Source organism: Lissotriton helveticus (assembly GCF_964261635.1).
Source record: "Lissotriton helveticus chromosome 1_1 unlocalized genomic scaffold, aLisHel1.1 SUPER_1_unloc_58, whole genome shotgun sequence".
NCBI classification, from domain to species: Eukaryota; Metazoa; Chordata; class Amphibia; order Caudata; family Salamandridae; genus Lissotriton; species Lissotriton helveticus.
This window is the reverse complement of record NW_027611701.1, coordinates 1,010,008-1,032,523: the sequence shown is the minus strand read 5'-3', so window position 1 is coordinate 1,032,523 and position 22,516 is coordinate 1,010,008. Positions and strand designations below refer to the sequence as shown.

The 22,516-nt window shown below is 49.5% G+C and overlaps 1 protein-coding gene across 1 annotated transcript in view; it reads right to left on the bottom strand.

The window, feature by feature from the left end:
* LOC144806261 (uncharacterized) overlaps nucleotides 1-22,516 on the bottom strand; it is a 380,563-nt gene that overhangs the window by 282,793 nt on the left and 75,254 nt on the right. Inside the window, 1 exon segment of the mRNA XM_078672655.1 lies at nucleotides 4,328-4,346. Coding sequence (XP_078528781.1) covers nucleotides 4,328-4,346 — 19 coding nt within the window.

Below are 22,516 nucleotides of genomic sequence, written 5' to 3'. Positions count from 1 at the left end.
TCTGGTAACGCCTCCAGGCGAAACAACGCTGTTCACGCTAGAGAAAAAACACTCACCACACTCAACACTCACCACATGCTGGTTTGTAAAACATGGAACACTTCCCTAGAATGCACAAAGGCACTCCCTGGTCAGAGCGCTGCACTGTAGGCCCATGGTGCACTGTCCTGTAATGCACAAAGTTTTACCTTGGTGCAGAAGGGAGCACTGGCGACATGCTAGCCCTTGTAAAATGGGCTCACCCAGCAGAAGTCTTGGAGAAAAGAGGCAACAAGGTCTTTGATGGCCCTGAGATTTTGCGAGAAAAGGGGGCAAGCACACAAACCCTTGGAGAGCACTTCAGGGAACTAAAGGAGGTGGCAGACAGCAGGTTGCAAATTGGTAGTCCCTACTGCAGACCATCAACAATGCTTGGTTATCAGCCACTAATGTGAAGTGCTTTCCATACGCAAACACATGGAAATTATTCACAAGCCCAAACCAGTGCCAAACATTCTTTCTCAGGGTGCGAGTATGCACATTTAGTTTGTGACTAGCTCTTATTGGCATGTACCACAATATGTCTCCAGGTATTTGGCGGACCGTTGTGCTGTTCAAGGATTGTGCCTAACCTGACAGGGCTAGCATCAACTACAACCTCTGTATGGAGTTTGGGATCAAAGTCGGGCGTTTCAATGGTGCTCTCAATAGCTTTTTTGATTTTTTGGATGCTCTTCTCATACTCACGTGACCGATGAAAAGACACATACTTTTTGGTTAGTTCTGGTGGAATGACCATAGCAAAGTCTTGTATGTATCTAGAACAGTAATTGACCGTTCCAAGAAATAATCGTAATATAGAAATGCCTTGTGGGGGATTTGCAGTAGACAATGCTTGTACTCTAGCTGGATCAGGTTTCATACCCCCATCACAAAAGACATGGCTGAAGAATTTCAAGCTTTTCTTGTGGAATTCACATTTGTCAGCATTAAGAGTTAAGGCTGCATCATTCAGCAAACGACATACTTGCATGAGTGTTTTGTAATGCTCTTTCTGTGCAGCCCCATAATACCAATATATCACTACAGTTAAATGCATTTACTACAGGCTATATGATAAGTCAAATGAGGTCTTAGAAAAGTTCTGCAGCAGAGGATATACCAAAATTCAATCGCTTGTAGCAAAACAAACCAATATGCGTAGAAAAGGTTGCAACGTATCTGGAGTTTTCTTCAAGTTCCAATTGGTAAGATCCTTTATTCAGGTTGAGTCGAGAGAAGAACTCTGCGCCATTCAATTGAGTTATTATATCACCAATGTGCAGACTGTGAGGTTTCTCTCGCTCAGTTGTCTTGTTGGCCTGACACATGTCAACACTTATGCGTACAGCTCCTTCCCTGTCTCTTTTAGGCACTGTTACAATGGGAGAAAGCCATGGTGTTGTATCAATGGAGCATTCAATGATGCCATGTATAAGTAAAAAATGAAGTTCCTTTTCAACAGCTTCTTGTAAGTGAAACGCAACTCGTCTATGTTTTTGATGAAAATTCTCATTTATGTGTAACCTTACTTTCATATTTTGAGTTTTCCCGACCCATGAAATAATGAAAGAAATTGACTAACAATTTCATGAGGAGCATTCATAGTGTAGTTCACGGATATCAGTCCCATATCAGCACCACTATGGAAACTCAGCAAGCACTTGAAGCTGTTCCTTGAAGTACATGAATAGGCACATTCACCACAGTTTTCTTAAGTTTCATTGTGGTTAAAAAAAAATTATTTGACTTTTGAAGGGCGTTGAGTCAGCCGATGAGTATACTTTAGTCTTTGAATTCGTAAGTTGTGGTACCGGAGAAATTTCGTGATACATCTCCAGCGGCATAATATTTATCGACGCACAGCTGTCTTCATGTTGAATTGTCTTCACTTTGGATTTTTTCTCACATTCGACTAGCCCCATATGTGCATGCCTTTTTGAAGTAAACATCAATGTTGCACAATTGTCATTGTACCTTTCATTGTAAACAGACACGGAGGAATTCTTTCGCGATGATTTAGACGATGATCAACTTCATTTTGCGTCGATTTGCCTCAATTGGTGTGACCGGGAGTACGTCGAATGTCACTGATGTAGCGTTTGGTCAGCCATTTTGTCTACACGCTGCAACACACTTACTTTTACCTTCGCGTTGGAAGTCGTCACAAAATGATTCGCTTTACCAAAGTCTATGCATATCTGTCCAATAGCGGGACATTTACCTTCGTGTGGAAATGACAGTCCATATCTGTAACACGTTTTCTTTTTCTGTGGAGACAGGACATTATGTCCCTCGACCTTGTACCTTGACTTACTTTTCATGCTCATGACCGACGCACTTTGTAGAAACTCCTAAAATAATCCCTAGATGGTCCTTGTGAGTGACACACTCCCCCTTTCCAAAATGTGAGGCCATCCACGTCTTCCGGCTGTGACAGTTTTAATAATCATGTGCAGTCAAAACAAGGTGGCAGTGACCTTCTCAGATCAAGGCCTTTATTAGACAATGATCCCACCTTTCTGCACCTCATATAAATTACACACATCTCTGCTGAACAATCAAGATGGCTCCTGGGGTTCATGAAATACAATACCCAACTAGTGCTATGTGAGCAATGAGGGAAAAGTTAGTTTCTGCTGATGAAATCTCCTCCCATTTAATTCCTCTACTGTACAGGAACCTTTTGATGCTGGGGAAGAATACGGGTCACTAGCTGACCAATTAGGTTTCCTAAATTGTTCTCTGTGAGCGTAGAGGTGTCATAAGGCTCTCAATCTTTAAATACAATATTAAACAATATACATCTCATAACCCTTTTATCAGAATAAAATCATTAACATCTGAATTCGGAGTTTGGACCCAAAATTTGAAAAGATTCTAAAATAACAGTCCTCTGCAGTCACTACCAGTCCAGACTTCATGATTTTATGTACATTAAATTGTAGGCCGGGGGCATCTGCAGGCAAAAGACTTTTGTAGAACATAAATGTCACATGAGATATGTTTGGCTGAGCAGAATAATCCTACTGTATGGTCTTCTACCTCAAGCGCAACTAGATACTACAGTCAGCTTGTACTCTGCAAGTAACTAAGGTTTGGCAAATCCCTACACCCTCCTGCCAAAGGGTTAAAATGTTCCATTTGAACAATGAGGGAAACACTGTTCTAGCAGCATGTGGAACGTTTTATGCCAGCAGACGTTCCATCCAATCAAAGGCAAATTACATGAGGGAACAACTTCAGGTATATGAATTCTTATGCGCACCTAATTTCGAATAATTCAACTGCCCGTATTGTAGGGATTCATCTAGCATAATGTCCCAAGAGTGGCGTAGAAGGCTGTATATCACCTCCGACCCCAATACTTTTTCAAAAAATGTTGAAAGAAAGCAGTTCTCTTTATTCATGTAAGAAGAGAATAATTTGTCTCTTACGGTCACAGCTTCTGCGGATAAGCCGGCAAACAAGTCACCACTAAACCTATGGACCTACATTTTTCAGACTGCTGAATGACCCACCAACACCCTTTATGATACGGGAAAACAAAGAAGAGAGAGAGCGAGACAGGGCAGCAGAAGAAGAGACAGAAGGAGGAAAGAGGGAGAGCATATTTATACCCGAAAGGAGCGAGACAGCCAGGGATGCAGAAACAATAAAAAATACAACAGTACCAGAGAGGCAAATGACCACTACAGGGAGATGGCCAGGGAGGAGACAGAAACTTATGACATCACAAGGAGAGAGTCAGCCGGGCACCAGTCGTTAGAGGAGACACTACTTGAGTCCTGACACCAGGTGATTACACTGCCAAACGAGGAGAGACGCTCTTGAAAAGGGCACAGCGGAGCAGAGCATCAGGGAAACAAGCACACGAGTGGTGCATGCGTGCTCGAAAACAAGGCCGGGAGTTGTGTGTGCGCCCGTACGCTAAAAGAAAATAAAAAAACATCCGAGCGGTGCACGCTTGACGTCAAAAGTGAAAGCAGGCTGGCGAGTGGTGTGCGATGTGCGCGCACCATGACGAGAGAAGAAAGCCATATTGCGCCTCTGCTCGTAACTGTGTGCGTAACTGCACGCTCTATGCCAAACAAAAAGCTGTGGTCGGCTTTTTAAAGCCCACACACTAAATGTCTTGTCAGTGCAGCGCATGCGCAGGCTCAGGCGACACCTGAAAAGGAGGGCATTTCGGCCGATTACGTTCCACCTCCGCTCCATCGGAGTTCTCTACTCCTGGGGTCATCCCTTCCGCTTGATCATCTGCTTACATGGCATGATCCACCACCTTTGCTCACCCAAGGAGGCCTGCCAGCTGTTGGACATTCCGGCTGAATCCCCAGAGCGATCCCCTCTGGCTGGGGGGTGGGGAGACTAGAAGACCATGGGTCGCTCCCCTGCTCGGGTCCGTCAATGGCAGAGAGCGCCGGGCGGTGTTGGCATCCCTCGGTGAGGATTCCCCTACCCGAGCATAGCCCTGATTCTTGTCACATTTCCTGATCACTGTTTTTGATATGAGCCTGCTCTCCTTCCAGCCTTCTCTCTTTATCTTTCTGAATGGGTGGTGGGCCCTGGCGGGTTGGGGTGCGAGGTGGGGTGTCAGTGCATCTTTCACCTCTCTCTTATGGTGCCTCTTGCCCTGGACATTTATAAGGTTTACTTCGTTGTGTTGAACATTTTTTAGGTTTGTATTGGGATGTTTGGTCTCCCTCCACTCCTGGGTTCCCCCGGGGCAGGTTCCAAACAGCTACACCACGGTGCCACTTGCTTCACGGGCTACCACACTCCCCCTCACCCCAGATTACAATTGCCTCTGGATTCACATTATAGTCCCTTCGACGGCCCCGGATCTTCAGATCATCACACTAAATGTGAGGGTCTCAACAACCATCTCAATAGGCGCGCCATCCTCTCTTAACTGGAGCATTCCGAGGTCCACATTTGCGTCTTCCAAGCTAGCGACACCTATAGGCTCCACTCCAGGGCGTTCCCCCACCAGCTCTGCTCTTCCTATTCCATCAAGTCAGCGGGGTGGCCATCCTTATGTCAACCGCCTTCCCTGGAAGATTGGTCCAAAACAGGCAGAAATCTGGGGCAGGTTATTAGCCTACTCATTTTCGCTGGGATAACACACCCCTACAGTGGGCTCACTGTTTGCACGAAATGATTGTCAGGAGAGCTTTTTGCGCTGGGCGGTGGCCGAGTTAACTAGGTTGACACATCGACTGTTGCTGATGGAGGGCGACCTTAACATAGCCATTGACAACGCAATGGACTGCTCGGGTCAACGTCAGGGACAGTCTGGGGCTCTCTCATGGGAACGGACACAAAAGCTGGAAGAGATGGGCCTGATAGACATCTGGAAGGCCATGCACCCCACCATTCAGGATTACACATTTACTCCCACTCCCATAACACGTATGCGAGGATAGATTACTTCCTGGACCATTCTGGTTTCGTATCCCATACCTAAATTGACAAAAATTTGCCCCGTTCACTGTCTGACCATGCAGCGGTTGTTCTCATGCTTTCTCTTCCATCCACCCGCCTTCCACCCAAGACTTGGCATCTATGGGACACGCTCTTGCATCGCCCTGCTGTAGTCCAGCAGATTACCACGGCGCTCAGGGACTTCCTTGAAACGAATGACAATCCCGGACCTCGATCACCACTCTCTGGGAAACCCTGAAGGCAGTGATTGGGGGGGTGGTTTATCGCGCTTACCTCAGCTGAAAATAAGATAAGCAGGGACAAGCGGGGCCAACTCTCACAACAGGTCCAAGAACTGAAGCATATCCCTCAATGGACTGATGCCCCCCCGGATCTGGCAAAAGCTCGAGGCTGCGCACACTCAGCTGTCCGGCATTGACTTAGACAGAGCAGAACACGCGGTGCTCTGAATGCGACACACCTTTCATGTCCTGGGTAATAGATATGGGAGGCTGCAAGCCAAAAGGCTATATCGCCCAAGGGCAGTCATCCAGAGTCTCGGTGGTTGGTTCAACTGAGACGGAGCAGACTGAGGACCTGTATATAGCCGAAACATTCTACCAATACTACACAGACCTCTATGAGGCGCAGGCACTCACCCCGGGAGCCCTTACTTGTTACCTCCGGGAAGCCGCAACCACCAGACCAGCACTCGATCAGGCTGTGACTCTGGACTCCCATATACGAGTTTAGGAAGTGGTGTCTGCTATCTTCCAGCAAAAGCTGCTTAAATCCTCAGGGCCAGACGGATTCTCCACGCTTTTTTATAAGACCTTTTTTGCCATCCTGGCTCCCATACTCACAAGAGTCTACAATGCTGTTGGGGTTTGCTCCGTGTGGGGGGCTTCTATCGTCGTCATACCTAAGACTGGCAATGACAAACGTCACTCTGCCTCTTATAGGCCGATTTCCTTATTGAGCGTTGACCTTAAACTGTTCACGGGGATCTTGGTCTCAAGATGGACCCCTCTTCTGCCTGGCTTGATAGATCCAGACCAAGCGGGGTTTGTCCTTAATCACAAATGTGGCGACAATATGAGGAGGCTACTCCATATTATCAATAAGGAACAACGCTTTGAAACAGAACGCATGCTTTTATCTATTGACGCAGAAAAGGCTTTCAATAGGGTTCATAGGCCCTACCTGAGAGAAACCCTTCGGTACTTTGGATTTCCTAATCGGTTTACTCCGTGGGTCTTGAGCAGTTGCACACAGCTCTCTGCAACAGTGCGAGTGAATGGTTATACCTCTGCCCCTTCCCAATCCATAGAGATATGAGACAGGGCTGTCTGCTGTTTCCCCTCCTCTTCGCCCTGTATATGGAGCTGATGGCAGCCGGCAGTCAGGTAAGCAATTAACGTCATCACCCATCTGCTTTAAAAATCTTTGTTGGAAACAATGGCACTCAAGTGAAGCCTTATCGTGGTAAAAGTAAAAAGATTCACTACTATGCTAGTTGGTGAAAACAAAGGTAAATCCGTCCTAGTCCCTACTGAATCTCTGTCTAAACGACATGGCCCAGAACAGCTCAATTAATTTTTTGAACAGACCTCTTAAAAGGAGAATAGAATAAAAGGCCTAAATCACACCCAGTGATGTCGCACTGAGTCATGCCAATTGAAAGATACCGTAGTCCATGTGAAAATCGTTTATCTTGAGTCTATGAATCATGTGCAACAGTGTTCAAAGCAGCCTCAGCTGATGCAGTCTCTTGATTGCAACAACTGAACAGAATTTTTTCCAGATGAACCTTTCAAGCCCAAAGAGGAAACACTTGACGACCATAAGCCATGAATACAAGCTCAAAGTGTGCCCTCAAAGGTTGGCATACCCTGATCTCTATCTCTAGTTACCATTGAAACTTTCATGAGTCACATTAACATTTTTCAAGAATTCATATTTTATGAAAGCCTTGACAAATTTGTTCATTATTAGGCTATTTTGCTTATTCAAGCCTCGTCTTTTATTTCTATTCATTTGGACGTTGTGTTCTTTATTTCTGAACCTTCATTGTTGTTCGGATGGTTTATGTCACACATATTTCCCAGAAAGGTTCCCTTGCTGCTCATGGCAAGCTTCTAAATGTAAGCTAAAGGTTCCCTTAAAGAAAATGTGTTTGTTCTTGTGAATCCCTTTCTTCATTAATGGTAGAAGTTCAGTGACAACTCACATCAAGACTATGAGCCCCTCCCTTATAGACTCCCACTGTCATTCCTTACTCTATGTGTATGTCTTATCACAGAGACCTAGTAAGGTTATGGACAGGAGGGCTCGCTGGAGTCTTCCACGTCTTTTTGTTGTGTTGGAATCAACAACCCCAAATTATCCGTGTAACCTATTTCTGGCATAGCCATCATGCATGATGTCTATAAAATCTTTCCATCCTCATGAGTTCTTTGTGGCGCAGCAAACCTATGGGCTAAGGACAGGAACGGTGGTTACCTTGCTCAGTGAGTTTAGGTGCATGAATCAGAGTCCTGGAAACTACATGGTGAGATATACTATTAAACAAGCACTGGCATAGCCAATAGGTCTCGCCTTTGGGAATTTATAAGTGTTTAGTTATCCAGCACAATATCCTTGCTGCAACAACATCAAGTGGCTAAACACTTATAAGGTCCCAAAGGCGAGACCTATTGGCTATGTCAATGCTTGTTTGAAGAGTGGACTATGTGAGGTCTTGGTACAAAGTAGGTTTGTACCCGGCTACTGTCCGTGACCTTTTTAAGAACGCGCTCTTTCAGCTGGAAATCATGGACACAGGTGAGGATGTCGGCAGGGGGTGCTGGGGTGGGCCTTTTTCGACTAATACAGTGAGTGCAGTCAAGCTCAATCTCAAAGTTGCAAGGGGCCTCTATAAATCGCCCGGAAGAGGTCACTCACAAAAGGTGTTCTTCATGCCCTCTGCTCCGTTCGTGATCCCCTGATGCGAATGTTATTACTTCGGGAGCGATTCTCCAAAGCTTTGGCATGCACCTGAAGGTCCAGGTGGAAGTCTCGAAGGCAGATTATCTCCTGCTGGAATTGTTTGATCTACTCGTCCCTACTTGTGTCACATGCTTCCAGTGTGTCTACCCTGTCCCCAGCACATCCATATCTCGCTTCACTTCTCTGGGATCCTGAGAGAGCTCCTTCCTCATGGCTTTTAGGTCCTCACGGAGGAGGACGAAAAGAATTTCTATAAAGGAACGAGTAAGCGGGGCCTCAGCGTCACTGGCATCCGTGGACACAGACGGATCAGGGGCTTGCATTGAACACCCTCGACCTGAGAGCTGGAGGCCTTGAGGAGCAAGCCCTTCGCTGAGCAGTTCTTCTTTCCCTTGCTAGCCAGCATGTGAGAGGAGTGTAGAGTGAGGCAGTGCAAAGGGTGCGCCGCGGCTCCGTCGAAAAGTCAACACCCCAGGCAGTCAGGTAAGCAAGTGTTGTGCGACCAACGGGGCCCCCTGGAGGCAGTGGCAGCTGATAGGCCCTGGTTATGCACCTTGCATGGGCTCACCTCCATCAATAAGTGGGGTCCTCTTGTCGTCCAGATACAGGGAGGGCTCCCAGTTATACAGTAGTCCAAAGGAACAGCACAGCGTGGATTATCGGTGGTGGGGGGGGCCTCCAGACCCCAGCAGCTCAGGCGAGCAATGTCATGCTCATAGACGGGCCCCAGCATCCCCAGGTCAGGAAGGGTCCACCCCAAAGGTGCACAAGGGCAAGGGCTGCAAGTCTGGTGCCTCTTTCAGGTGACAACGGGGGGCGGGTGGGCAGCATGGAGCACAGCAGTGTGACCTCTCAAGAGGCAGGTCGCTCCCTCTGATGGAAGTGAATGTGGAGACAAGCATGTCGGGCCGTTAGCATGTGGTGCAAGCCCCGGGGCCCGGTGTTCGACTGTGCTCCGCTCCTTAGCAGCATGGGCCCCAGCAGCCCGGCAGGTCCTCAGAGCCCAGCAGCGGTTGCAGGCTCCGGGTGCAATGCGTTGCAGCCCCAGCACGGAGAGCAGAGCTATTTGCGTGAGTGTCAGGCTAGAGGTGAAGAGATGAGGGCCCCAGGTCCGGTTGTCAATTGCGCTAACCTTCTCAGCAGCACGGCCCCTCAGACGGCCAGCAGATACCCAGGTTCCTGTAGGGGTTGCAGCCTCCGGGACAAGCTGTCGCTGTATCAACAAATAGGGCGGGGAATGAAGGCCGTTGTGGATGGGCGCTCCATCCGCTATAGCAAAATCAGGATCCTTTGTCAGCGAGGGGGCACCACAGCCCAGCCGGCCGACCCAGGGACGCGGCACAAGCCAGAGCCCCCTCAAGCGTGTGCAGCCCCTCTTCGAGGAAGTCTGGGACCACAGGCTCAGACAGCCCCCTTTCAGCTCACCTCAGGTCGGCCCCAGCAGCAGAGTCCCTGTCGCAGGGGCAGTGGGAGCAACGCCAGTCAGCCAGCACCCTCATACCGCCTCGTAGGTAGGCAGGGCCCTCTTGGAAAACGGCCGGCAGGCAAGCACGAACCGACAAAGCCTCACCCGCTTCGGCACTGAAGCCACGCCCAGCCTTGGGTTCGCACGCCCCATTCAATCTGCTGTCTACTCAGTCCATCTGCTGTCTTGGGCAACGTCTGGGTGCCTTGGTCGGCTAATCAAGTCAGGTGCTGCGTTATGAAGACTCTCTGCTCCAGCAAATCAAGGCATGGACGGATGGGCCTTGTCGGCAAGCAGGAACAACAAGCTGGCATGTTCTACTCAGTCGTCATCTTAACCACGCTCCCTATCTATGGTTTTAAAGTTGCTTGAATGTAATTCACTGGTTTTTATTAACTATACAATAAACTTAAACTTGAAACAATCTACCTCACTCCACCCCAATCTACCACACTCTGCTCCAATCTACTCCACTCGGTCCCACTCTACTTCAGTCCAATCCATTCCAATTTACCCCACTGCAATATATCCAATTCTTCCCCACTTTTGCAACTCTGAACTTTTGGCAGTAGCCTCTTAATTGCTCTACTGTGTAGCCCTCCAGTCCTCTGTGTTCCCAATCTACATCTTCAATTCCAGAGATCTCAGATGGTGCTCTTCCAGCAGGGAGTGAGCCAGACATGATTTCCCCCCAAAAAATGGGAGATCTCTCAACAAAGTTAAAAAATGGAAATCTGTGGCTGCGTTATAGGTCTGCTCTCACTATGTGGTGATCAATAATTCACTGTATGTTAACTACAAATGCAAATTCGCAATCCTCACCGCTGCCAGCAATGTTAGATTTGGGGGTCTCTGGTTGGCGCAAGTATGCACTTGTGACAAGCAGGGACCCTCTCCTCTAAGTCAGGGCGCAGGATGACCCCTTCAGAATTACCCTTGCTCACCCTCTAGGTGCGTGGCATGAGCAGCCAAGGCTAAACTTCAGGCGTTATGGTTAAGCATTTGTAGGTACACACAGTAAATACATTAATCCCCTCACAAATGGACACCAGGCTTTGGTTATGTGAAAATACGAATACTTTATGTAAAAATATAAATATCTATGCAGGCAAAATATTACAAGACCTTTGATAACGTTTTAGTTAGGCCACAAGCTGTAAAACAATGGCAAGTTCTCTTCTTGATTGTAAAGTTACTTCTCGGTAGTCTCTGTTTGTTTTAAAGTCCTTTTACACACTGTGGGCACCTTATCCAGGCACGGACCGTACCGGCGGCATGCTGAAACGACCTTCTCTACGCGTCGTACGGGCCGGGGAGCGAAGTCCTGCTGACTCTCACGCGCGTACAGCGCTGCTGATGTTAGAGGCGGGTATGAGTCGTACTGGGCTGTTGTGACTCGTACGCTGATGCGAAGAAGAGGGGAAACATGTCCCGGGTACGCGCCGAACTCTACCAGCGGTCCAGGTGGCAGAGAGGCGTACCGGGCACGGTGAGGGCGCACAATGAACAACGGGGAAAACAAACGTTGCGGGCCCCAAGCCCGTAGTGTGTAGTTCGTTCTGGGAAGTGCGCGACATCCGCTCCTGAGCCAGGCAGGCGGACGCGTCGTAGAGCGCTTCTCAGGCCAGACGTACCTTGGGGTCTGTGGACGGTGGGTGGCTTCCAGAGGGCGGGCGCGGCACGGAGACCTCCAATACAGGCTGTAGAGGTGGCGAGTCCTTCGGTTATGCGGTGCGGCCTCTTCCTGAGGTCAGAGGGCACAGCGGGGCAGCCGGGTGCGATCACAACGCACGGGCGGCCGTCCAGGCTATAAATGTGCGCTCGGGGAGACCAGGATTCCGGTGGGAGGGGGCAGATGAACACTCCAAGTCCTCCAGTAGCGAACAGTGGCAGAGGAGCAGGCGGCCTGACCAGAGGGGCAGAGAGCGGCTCAGTGTAGAGCGAGGCTCTCAACGGGTGAAAGGGCAGGCAAGCTCCCGAGTGACAAAATTCTTAGAGGGGGTGCGGGGGGCGCAGTCTTGCCTCCGGCGGGAGGAAACACACGGCTCAATCGCAGATGAGCCAAGGCACAGAGAACCCACTAGTCCTGGGGTTCAGATCAGGGGGCAAGCTCAATCAAGCCCTTGGAGAAAGTTTCAAGCACAAGTCAGCAAAGTCTTTTTAGTAAGTCTTCTCCTCTCCTTCCTCAGCAAGGCAGACAGCAGGCCAGTCCTTCCAGCTTCTTCTTCTTCCTTCTAGTTGGGCAGAGGTTCGTTGTGGGAAACAGGATCTAGTTTCTAGGGAGCAGGGCTCCTACACTTATACTCAGTTTCTTTTGTTCTTTCAGGCCAGGGGGGCCTTTGCGTAGCCTATTTCAGTTTTGAAGCACTCTGTTGTGCTGTTCCTGACTTTTCCTTTCAGTGTGAGGGGCAGGCACATCAGACGCTCCACAGGAGGTGGAGCCAGCATTGTGAAGCCAGGGGCAGCCAGGAATACTCTGTTGACAGTCCTCCCTCTTCCTGGGCCAGGTGTCGGGCTGAGTCATCAGTCGCTCCCCAGGAGGTGGAGCCAGCATTGTGGTGGCAGAGCACAGCCCTATTCAGAGTCCAGGGGCACTCCCAATTCCCACTAAGGTGTAATCCTTGCATTCACCACCTGTCATCCCCCAGCCCTGTGTAGTGAATGAGCCACTTTAGTGGTCTGATGATCTGTGATGACCCTCGATCACCACCAATGTGAACTGACTTTAGTGTGCTACGTTACTTTAGCCTTAATGTAGGATGGTCTTGCATTAGAATAATCTTGCCAAAGAATAGAAGGTATGGGATGTCGAGGTGCAGAGTTGTTGGTGATGGTGCACACATGTGCTCCATAGTGGATACTGAGGGATTAAGTGCATAGTGTTATTTGAGTTAGGTGAATTATGACTTTAGCCTATTGGCTTTGACGTGGTCTAATATCATTCTGTTTTCCAAGTAGTAGAGGCCTAAGCTTGAGCAACTCCATATTCTAAACTGCAGCCATCTTCTGAGCCTCTGCAGGTGAGAGGTGATATTTGAGATTACATGTGTTGTTCACTGCAGTGAACCAGACCAGACCAGTTCTTATCAGGAGGAATGTGCCTTCTTCGCATTGGCGCCATAACAAAACGCTTGGCCAGCTGTTGTTGGGTGCCTGGTGTGGAAGGGTACAGGAATCTTGTGAGAAAGGTAGGCGGGTTCTTCCCGAAGCTTCGATAGAGGATAGAGTTCTATATTAGAGAAAGGGGGTCTGAGAGAGGGAGAGCTTCTGAGATGCTGAGCTGGGATGCTGAGCTGAGAGGCTGGTCTGGTGTTTTGGCGGTCTGATGATACATCACGGTGCAGACGTCCAGTCGTGTTTGTACAACAGAGAGTCCGGACCCAACCAGAGAGGGAAAGAGAGACGGACCCTTCTTCAGATGACAAGACGCCTAAGATTATGGTGAGGTGTTCCAGGTGTACTTATTGTATCTAACTATGCTTTTATTTTCAGGCTCTATGTATACAAATGTCTATTGTGATATCTAGTTATTTCTTTCAAATGTTTACTGTGATGTGTAGTCATTTCTTTCTTTGATCATCCTATTATCATGTAATAAAGACACCCTAGAGCATATCATTTGTTTGTATTCCTTGTGAGGGAAGGTCGGGACCCTTTTTTACCAAGTACTTACAGAGGGTTGGGTGATTCCCCTCTAATGGGTAATTGTTGATACGGGAGGGAAATCGGCTCCCATCAGGGATGTCTAAATTACATTGCTAGGAGGAGCATGAATTGCGTACCCTCTCGGATGGGGAGGTGTTGTGATTTGCTGTGTACCCTCTCGAGTGAGGTGTTGTGACTTGTTATTTGCGAGCTCCTCAGCAATGGTCCTATATGTTGTCAGTGTTTATTCCTTTCTTGGGTAAGTATAGTGAAATGTGGTGTCTTTCTGGATCCTGAGAAAGGATGTGGTAAGTAATGGCCTGGTGACTGACAGAAGCACCAAAATATACAGAGAAGTAGGTCATTACACCCTGTCACTCACACAACCCAGACAGCAGATACACATCCTAGCAGAGGCGGGCTGAAATGGCTGGGCAAGCAAACACTAGCTTTCTAAAAGTAGCATTTGCAAACACAGGATATTAAAATACACTTTACTGAAATAAGTATTTTATTATTCTGAGTTCAGGAATACTAAACTTGACTTTCTACCATGTTCCCTGAGCCTGCTGGGATTATAGGGTGTAATAATTCCAGCAGCCCATCTTGGCCTAAGGGAACAGGTAGCCTTACAATAGTGAAAAACGAAATTGGCTGTAATTCACTATTAGGACATGCCACATGCATCAGGGCTTGTCCTACCTTACACTTACAAAGCACCCTGCCCTAGAGCCTACCATAGGGGTGACTAATATGAAGCAAAGGGAAGGTTTTGAGGCTGGCAAGTGTGTGCACTTGCCCAGCCAGCATGACAGTACCAGACTGCACACAGGTTCTGCAATGGCAGACCCTAGACACATTTTAAAAGGCTGCTTCTGTGGGTGGCGCAACCAGCGCTGCAGGTCCACTAGCAGTATTGGCATTTACAAGCCCTGGCACTCCTGGTGCACTTTACTGGGGACTGACAGTAAATCCAATGAGCCAATCATGGAAATCAATCACATATACATTTTACATTGGGAGCACTTGCACTGCCGCACGGATTGGCCGTGGCGCAGTGCCCTGAGCAGCAAACACCAGCAAAAACATCTGAGGCACATCAGCAAAAAGTGGAAGGGAGACTCACGACAAGGTGCCAGGTCTAACACGAAGGAACAGCATGGCGTAGATGGTCGGTGGTGGTGAGGGGGCCCTCCAGACCCCAGCAGCTCAGGCGAGCAATGTCATGCTCATAGACGGGCCCAGCGTCCCCAGGTCAGGGAGGGTTCACCCCAAAGGTGCACAAAGGCAAGGGCTGCAAGTCTGGTGCCTCTTCCAGGTGACAGGGGGGGGGGCGGGCAGCATGGAGCAGCACGGAGCAGCACGGCAGTGTGGCCTCCCATGAGGCAGGTCGCTCCCTCTGATGGAGGTGAATATGGGCCCAAGCAGGTCGGCCGTTAGCATGGTGTCCTGGACAGGCAGCAAGAGGTGCAGGCCCCGGGGCCCGGTGTTTGACTGTGCTCCGCTCCTTAGCAGCATGGGCCCAGCAGCCCAGCAGGACCTCAGAGCCCAGCAGCAGTCGCAGGCTCTGGGTGCAATCCATTGAAGCCCCAGCATGGAGAGCAGACATTTGCGGGAGTCTCAGGCTAGAGGTGAAGAGATGAGGGCCCCAGGCCCGGTTGTCAATTGTGGTAACCTTCTCAGCAGCATGGCCCCTCAGCCGCCCAGCAGATCCCCAAGTTCCTGCAGGGGCTGCAGCCTCCGGGGACAAGCTGTTGCATCAACAAAGAGGGCGGGGAATGAAGACCGTTGTGGGAGGGCGCTCCGTCCGCTATAGCAAAATCATGACCCTTCGTCAGCGAGGGGGCACCACAGCTCAGCCGGCCGACTCAGGGACGCGGCGCAGGCTGGAGCCCCCTCAAACGTGCGCAGGCCCTCTTCGAGGAAGTCCGGGACCACAGGCTCTGCCAGCCCCCTTTCAGCTCACCTCAGGTCAGCCCCAGCAGCAGAGGCTTTGGCAGGGGCAGCGGGAGCAACGCCAGTCAGGCAGCACCCTCACACGGCCTCGTAGGCAGGCAGGGCCCTCTTGGAAGGGCCGGCAGGCAAGCACGAACCGACACAGCCTCACCCGCTTCGGCACTGAAGCCACGCCCAGCCTGGGGTTCGCACTCCCCATTCAATCTGCTGTCTCCTCAGTCCATCTGCTGTCTTGGGCAACGTCTGGGTGCCTTGGTCGGCTAATCAAGTCAGGTGCCGCGTTATGAAGACTCTCTGCTCCAGCAAATCAAGGCATGGGTGGATGGGCCTTGTCGGCAAGATGTAACAACGAGCTGGCATGTTCTACTCAGTTGTCATCTTAACCACGCCCCCCTATCTATGGTTTTAAAGTTGCTTGATTGTAATGCACTGGTTTTTATTAACTATGCAATAAACTTAAACTTGAAACAATCTACCTCACTCCACACCAATCTACCCCACTCTTCTCCAATCTACTCCAATCAGTTCCACTCTACTTCAGTCCAATCCATTCCAATTTACCCCACTGCATTGTATCCAATTCTTCCCCACTTTTGCAACTCTAAACTTTTGGCAGTAGCCTCTTAATTGCTCTACAGTGTAGCCCTCCAGTCCTCTGTGTTCCCAATCTACATCTTCAATTACAGAGATCTCAGAGGGTGCTCTTCCAGCAGGGAGTGAGCCAGGCATGGTTTCCCCCCCAAAAAATAGGAGATCTCAATATATCCAATTCTTCCCCACTTAAACCACAATCTACCCCAATCTAATCTATCAGATCCTATCCCACTCCAATCTACCCCACTCCACTGTAATCTACCTCACTCCACTTCACCCAATCTACCCCACTCCACTTTACCCAATCTATCCCACTCCATCCAACTACAGTCCACCTTACCTACCCCACTCCACACTAATCTTCCCCACACCACTCCACTGTATCCAAATCCACTCCACCTCACTCCAATCTACCCCACTTACCTCTACCCAAATCTACCCCACTCCAGTCTGATCTAACAAACTCCACCCCACTCCACTCCAATCTACCCTACCCCACTCTACCCCAAACTATCCTATTCCAATCTACTCCATGCAATTTAGCCCACTCCAATCTACCCCACTTCACTCTACCCAAGTCTACTCCACTCCAGTCCAATCTAACCCATTCCACCCCACTATAATCTACCCTACCCCACTCCACCCCAAACTACCCTATTTAAATTTACTCCATCCAATATGCCCCACGCCAACATACCCCTCTCAAATCTACTCCACCCCAATTTATTGCACCCAAAACCAATCTATCCCACTCCAATCTACCCCACCTCCTTACAATCTACTCCACATGAGACCACTCCATCCAACTCCACTCCAATCTACCCCACTCCAAACAGCTCCACTCTACCACACTCCATTTCCTTCTACCCAATTTACCCCGCTCCAATCTACCCTACCCCACTCTACCCCAAACTATCCTTTTCCAATCTACTCCATCCAATCTATCCCACTCCAATCTACCCCACCTCCTTCCAATCTACTCCACATGAGACCACTCCATCCAACTCCCCTCCAATCTTCCCCACTCCAAACAGCCCAGCTGTAGGAAACTGCCTCTCTGTAAAATGTACTAAAATGAAGCACACTATGTAGAGTGCGAGAGATCCTCAAAAGGCAGGTAGAGTTGGAAGATAATACTAACTCTTTTTTTGTTGTAGTGTGGGTGCGCAGGTAGGCTTTTTAGAGGGTAGTGCTAAGCATTTGTTGTACTCACAGAGGCAATGAATGAGACACACACTCAAGAATAAAGTCCAGACCAATTTGTAAAAATAACATTGATTTTCATATAATTTTTAAGACAATATAGACAGTTCTTTAACCCCTTTGCCGCGGCCGTAATTCTGCGCCTGTGCGGCACATTCCGATCGCGGGTGTGGTCATATCAGCACACGCCCACCGTGATGCATGATGGCCGGGGGCCGTCATCAGCATGGAAGGGGTTAAAGACAGCTCTGGGAATGAATATGCTACTTACCAGTATGCATCTGTTCTTGGCATGTAGGGCTGCTGACATTCATATCTATAGCATAGATCGCCGCCTAGTGTTGGGTCCGGATGATTGCACATTGTTGTCCTGGAAGAGTCTTCGAAGTATCACGAGATAGGTGGCTCCTCCCCTGGACTACAGTGCGCATGGGCATCGACTCCATCCTCAGATTGTTTTTAGCCTTTGTGGCAAAGATGGAGTGTAATAGTGTAAGCGATGGCCATGCCTAAGAGTAAATGCAAGAAAAGTCTGCAGCCGCTACAGGCGCCGGGGAGGAGGGCGGGCGATATGAATGTCAGCAGCCCTACATGCCAAGAACAGATGCATACTGGTAAGTAGCATATTCAGTTCGAGGCATGTGGGCTGCTGAATTCATATCTATAGCATAGAATACATAGCAGTCCCTCCATTAACGGCGGCCGCCCATGCCAGCTGCAGAAGTCTGAAATAGTGTCTTAAGAACAGCCTGCCCTACAGCTGCCTGCTGCTTGGAGTGCACATCTACACAGTAATGTTTAGTAAAGGTATGTGGTGTAGACCATGTGGCTGCTCTACAAATATCTTCCAAAGGGGTATTACCGAGGAAAGCCATAGAGGCCCCCAACTTGCGGGTGGAGTGGGCTCTGGGAGGGACCGTTAAAGTGCGCTTAGTCTTGTGATAGCAAATCTGAATACACTTAACGATCCACCTGGCTATACCTGCTTTGGAAATGGGGTTGCCTTTGTGCTGGGCTGAGAAGGCAACAAAGAGCTGTTGTGTTTTTCTAAAGTCTTTTGTCCTATCAATGTAGTACATCAACGCTCTTTTGACATCAAGAGTGTGGAGCATCCTTTCTGCTACTGTCTCAGGGTTCTGAAAGAATGCAGGCAGTTCTATGGTTTGATTAACATGAAACTGCGAAACCACCTTAGGAAGGAATTGAGGGTTAGTGCGCAGCACCACCCTGTTGGAATGAATTTGAATAAATGGCTCTTGTACAGTGAGCGCCTGTAGCTCACTAACACGCCGTAGAGAGGTAATGGCAATGAGAAAAGCCACTTTCCATGTTAAGAATTGAATCTCACAGGAATGGAGAGGCTCAAAAGGTGGGCCCATCAACCTGGTGAGGACCACGTTGAGGTTCCACACAGGAGCTGGGGGGGTCCTGGGAGGGATGACCCGCTTCAGTCCTTCTAGGAAGGCTTTAATGGCAGGCACCCTGAAAACAGAGAGATGCTGCCTGTTTTGGAGATAAGCCGCTATGGCGGATAAGTGTATCCGAATGGAAGCATATGCTAGATTGCATTTGTAAAGATGTAACAAATAGCAGATGATATTCGGTATGGATGCATCTAGCCGGTTGATGTTGTGTTCTGTACAGTAAATGACAAACCGCTTCCATTTTGCCGCATAGCAGGCCCTAGTGGTGGGCTTTCTTGCCTCCCGTATGATGTCCATGCATTCAGGGGGCAAATCAAGGTAGCCAAACTCTAAGACCTCAGGAGCCAGATCGCCAGATTGAGCTGTTGCGGATCTGGATGCTGAATGTCGCCATGGTTCTGCGTCAAGAGCCTGGGCGTGAGGTGCAGCCTTTGATGCGGTACCACGGAGAGTTCTAGAAACGTGGTGTACCATGGTTGGCGTGCCCACGTTGGAGCAACCAGGATGAGTGTCATCGAGTGTTGCTTTAGCTTTCGTGCCACCAGCGGTATGAGAGGTGCTGGGGGAAAAGCGTAGGCAAATCTGCCTGACCAGTTCATCCATATCGCATTGCCCTGCGACTGTGGGTACGGGAACCTGGCGGCAAAGCTTTGGCATTTTGCGTTTTCCCTTGTGGCAAATAGGTCTATCTCTGGATGACCCCATTGCTGGAAGTACGGGCGGAGTACTGATGGATGTAACTCCCACTCGTGCATCTGGTGGCTGTACCTGCTGAGCAGATCCGCCATCTGATTGTCCTTGCCTGGGAGGTGTTCCGCCATGAGGAAGATGTTCCTCTGAATGGCCCACTTCCACATGCTCTGAGCCAGATGAGACAACTGTGGAGAGTGCGTACCTCCCTGCTTTTGGATGTAGTACATGGCCGTCATGTTGTCCGTCCGGATCAACACGACTTTGTTGCACAGATGTACTTTGAAGGACTTGAGTGCCATGAAGATTGCCATCAGTTCTAGGTAGTTGATGTGCATCTTCTTTTGCTGCGTCGACCATAGTCCCTGCACCGTGTAATGGAGCACATGAGCTCCCCATCCCTGGAGAGATGCGTCCGTCATCAGGATAATCTGAGGCACAGGCACTTGGAACGGTCGGCCCTTGCAAAGGTTGTGTGGAGTCCACCAATGCAGAGAATTGTATGCCCGACCGGTCACCAACACTAGGTTGTTCAACTGTCCTTGAGCCTGAGTCCACTGATGTGCCAAGCATTCTTGGAGTGGACGCATATGCAACCTTGCGTGCAGGACTATGAAGATGCAGGAGGCCATCATGCCTATCAACTGAATGAACACTCTCGCTGGAAGTGAGTGTTGCGGTCTGAACTTCTGGATTAGCGACTGAATGTTGTCGATCCTCACTGAATTTGGCTGAGCCGTGGCTGCCAGAGTATCTATCGTCGCGCCCAGATACTGCCGCACATGGGCTGGCTGAAGGTGCGACTTCTGATAGTTCAGTGAGAAGCCCAGACCGTGAAGAAGGTGAATGGTGTGGGACATATCGGCGGCGCACTGCTGGGCTGACTTTGCCTGGACCAGCCAGTCGTCCAGATAAGGATAGACATGGACGTTTTGTCTCCTGAGGTGCGCCACCACAGTCGCCAGACATTTCGTGAACACTCTGGGGGCTGTGGTCACCCCGAAAGGAAGGACCTTGAATTGGTAATGCCGATTTTGAATGGTGAACCTGAGGTATTTCCTGTGGGATGGATGGCGTGGGATGTGAAAGTAAGCATCCTTGAGATCCAAGGTTGCGAGGAAGTCTCCCTGATTGAGCAATAGAAGAACCTGCTGCAGTGTTAGCATGTGGAAGTGTTCTGAGAGAATGTACTGGTTTAGGGGCCTTAGATCCAGAATAGGTCTGAGGGACCCGTCCTTTTTCGGGATTAAGAAGTACAGGGAATACACCCCTGTGCCTTCTTCCTCCACTGGCACGAGCTCTATTGCGCCTTTTTGCAGCATGACAAGAACCTCCTGCTGCAATAAGTGCAAATGCTCTGTGGACATAGGATGGTGTTTTGGTGGTATGTTGGGTGGAGTGGATGTTAGCTCCAAACAATACCCGAACTGGATAAGTTTCCTGACCCACCTGTCTGTGGTGATGGATTTCCAGACTGGCAGGAACTGCTGGAGTCTCCCCCCGACAGGTGTTGGATGGTCGGGGGGCAGTGACAGGGAGTCACTGTTTGTTGGTGGCGGAGGAACGGGAGTTGTTGTTGCCCCATAGGACGGTGTTTTGGTGGTATGTTGGGTGGAGTGGATGTTAGCTCCAAACAATACCCGAACTGGATAAGTTTCCTGACCCACCTGTCTGTGGTGATGGATTTCCAGACTGGCAGGAACTGCTGGAGTCTCCCCCCGACAGGTGTTGGATGGTCGGGGGGCAGTGACAGGGAGTCACTGTTTGTTGGTGGCGGAGGAACGGGAGTTGTTGTTGCCCCTGCCTCTGCCCTTGGCGCTGTTGCCGCGGTATCCTCCTCTATTCTGCTTGGTATAAGAGGATTGCGCCCTACCTTTGTTGAATTGTGTTTGCTGTGACATTTGGCCCCTGGTAACACCTCTATTGCCTGAGCGACGAAAAGTGCTCCCCCGAAACTGCTGGGACTGGAGCGCCCCCATGGACTTGGCAGTTTCGGTATCTTTCTTTATTTTTTTGAGGGTGGTATCCACCTCGGGACCAAATAATCTGTCTGGTTTTACCGGCTGGTTAAGGATGGTAGTTTGTATTTCCGGCTTAAACCCGGAGATCCTAAGCCATGCCTGATGTCTGAGCATCACACTGGTGTTGATCGCCCTAGCAGCAGTGTCCGCAACATCTAGTGCACATTTGATGGAAGCGTTCGAGATGAGCTTCCCTTCTTGGATAAGCATTTCCCCTGCCTCTTTATATTGGTCTGGTAGATGCTGCAGCAGGGTCTCGAGTGTGTCGTAGTGTGCCCTGTCATATCTAGCCAAGAGTGCCTGCGTGTTAGAGATACGCCAGATATTGGCTGCCTGAGCTGCTACTCTCTTTCCCGATGCCTCAAGCACTTTGGATTCTTTGTCTGGGGGAGGAGCTTCACCGGTGGTCCGCGAATTCGCCCTTTTGCGGGCATTAGAAACTACCAAAGAGTCCAATGGCAACTGGCCCTTGATGTAGGTAGGATCTCCAGGTGCCACTCTGTATTTCTTCTCGATTCTAGGGTTGACTACCCTTGACCGTGTGGGTTCCTTAAAAATGTCCGCAGCATGCTTAAGGACCCCCTTCAGCATAGGAAGAGTCTTGACAGTCTTTTCAGCAGTTGAGAAAGTGTCAAAGAGGAAGTCCACTTCCACAGGGTCAGCATGTAGTTCCACGTCGTGGTTCTTGGCTGCCCTTTCAATTAAGGCATTAAATGCCGCAGAATCCTCGGTGGGAGTGGTCTTAACATTGTACACCTCAGGGTCGTGGACGGTGTGCTGATCCCCTTGGTCACCTGCCCCTATCCAGGAGTCCTGTTGTTCATCAGGAACTGTGTTGGCTGGAAAATTGTATTCCTCGTCCTGCTCTCCTGCATCCTCTCCATCAGAGTAAGTGGGTGAGGGTGTCGCAATTCTTGGAGACTGTGGAACTATTGGTTTGACCAAGACCATTGAATCTGGAGCAGGCCTTTTGCGCTTTAGAGGAATTGTATACGACTCCAAAGGCTGCGATGCCGTGACTTTCCTTTTGTAAAGCGTAAGCTTCGCGGTGTCGGCATCAATGAAATGCTCTGACTGCTCCTCTA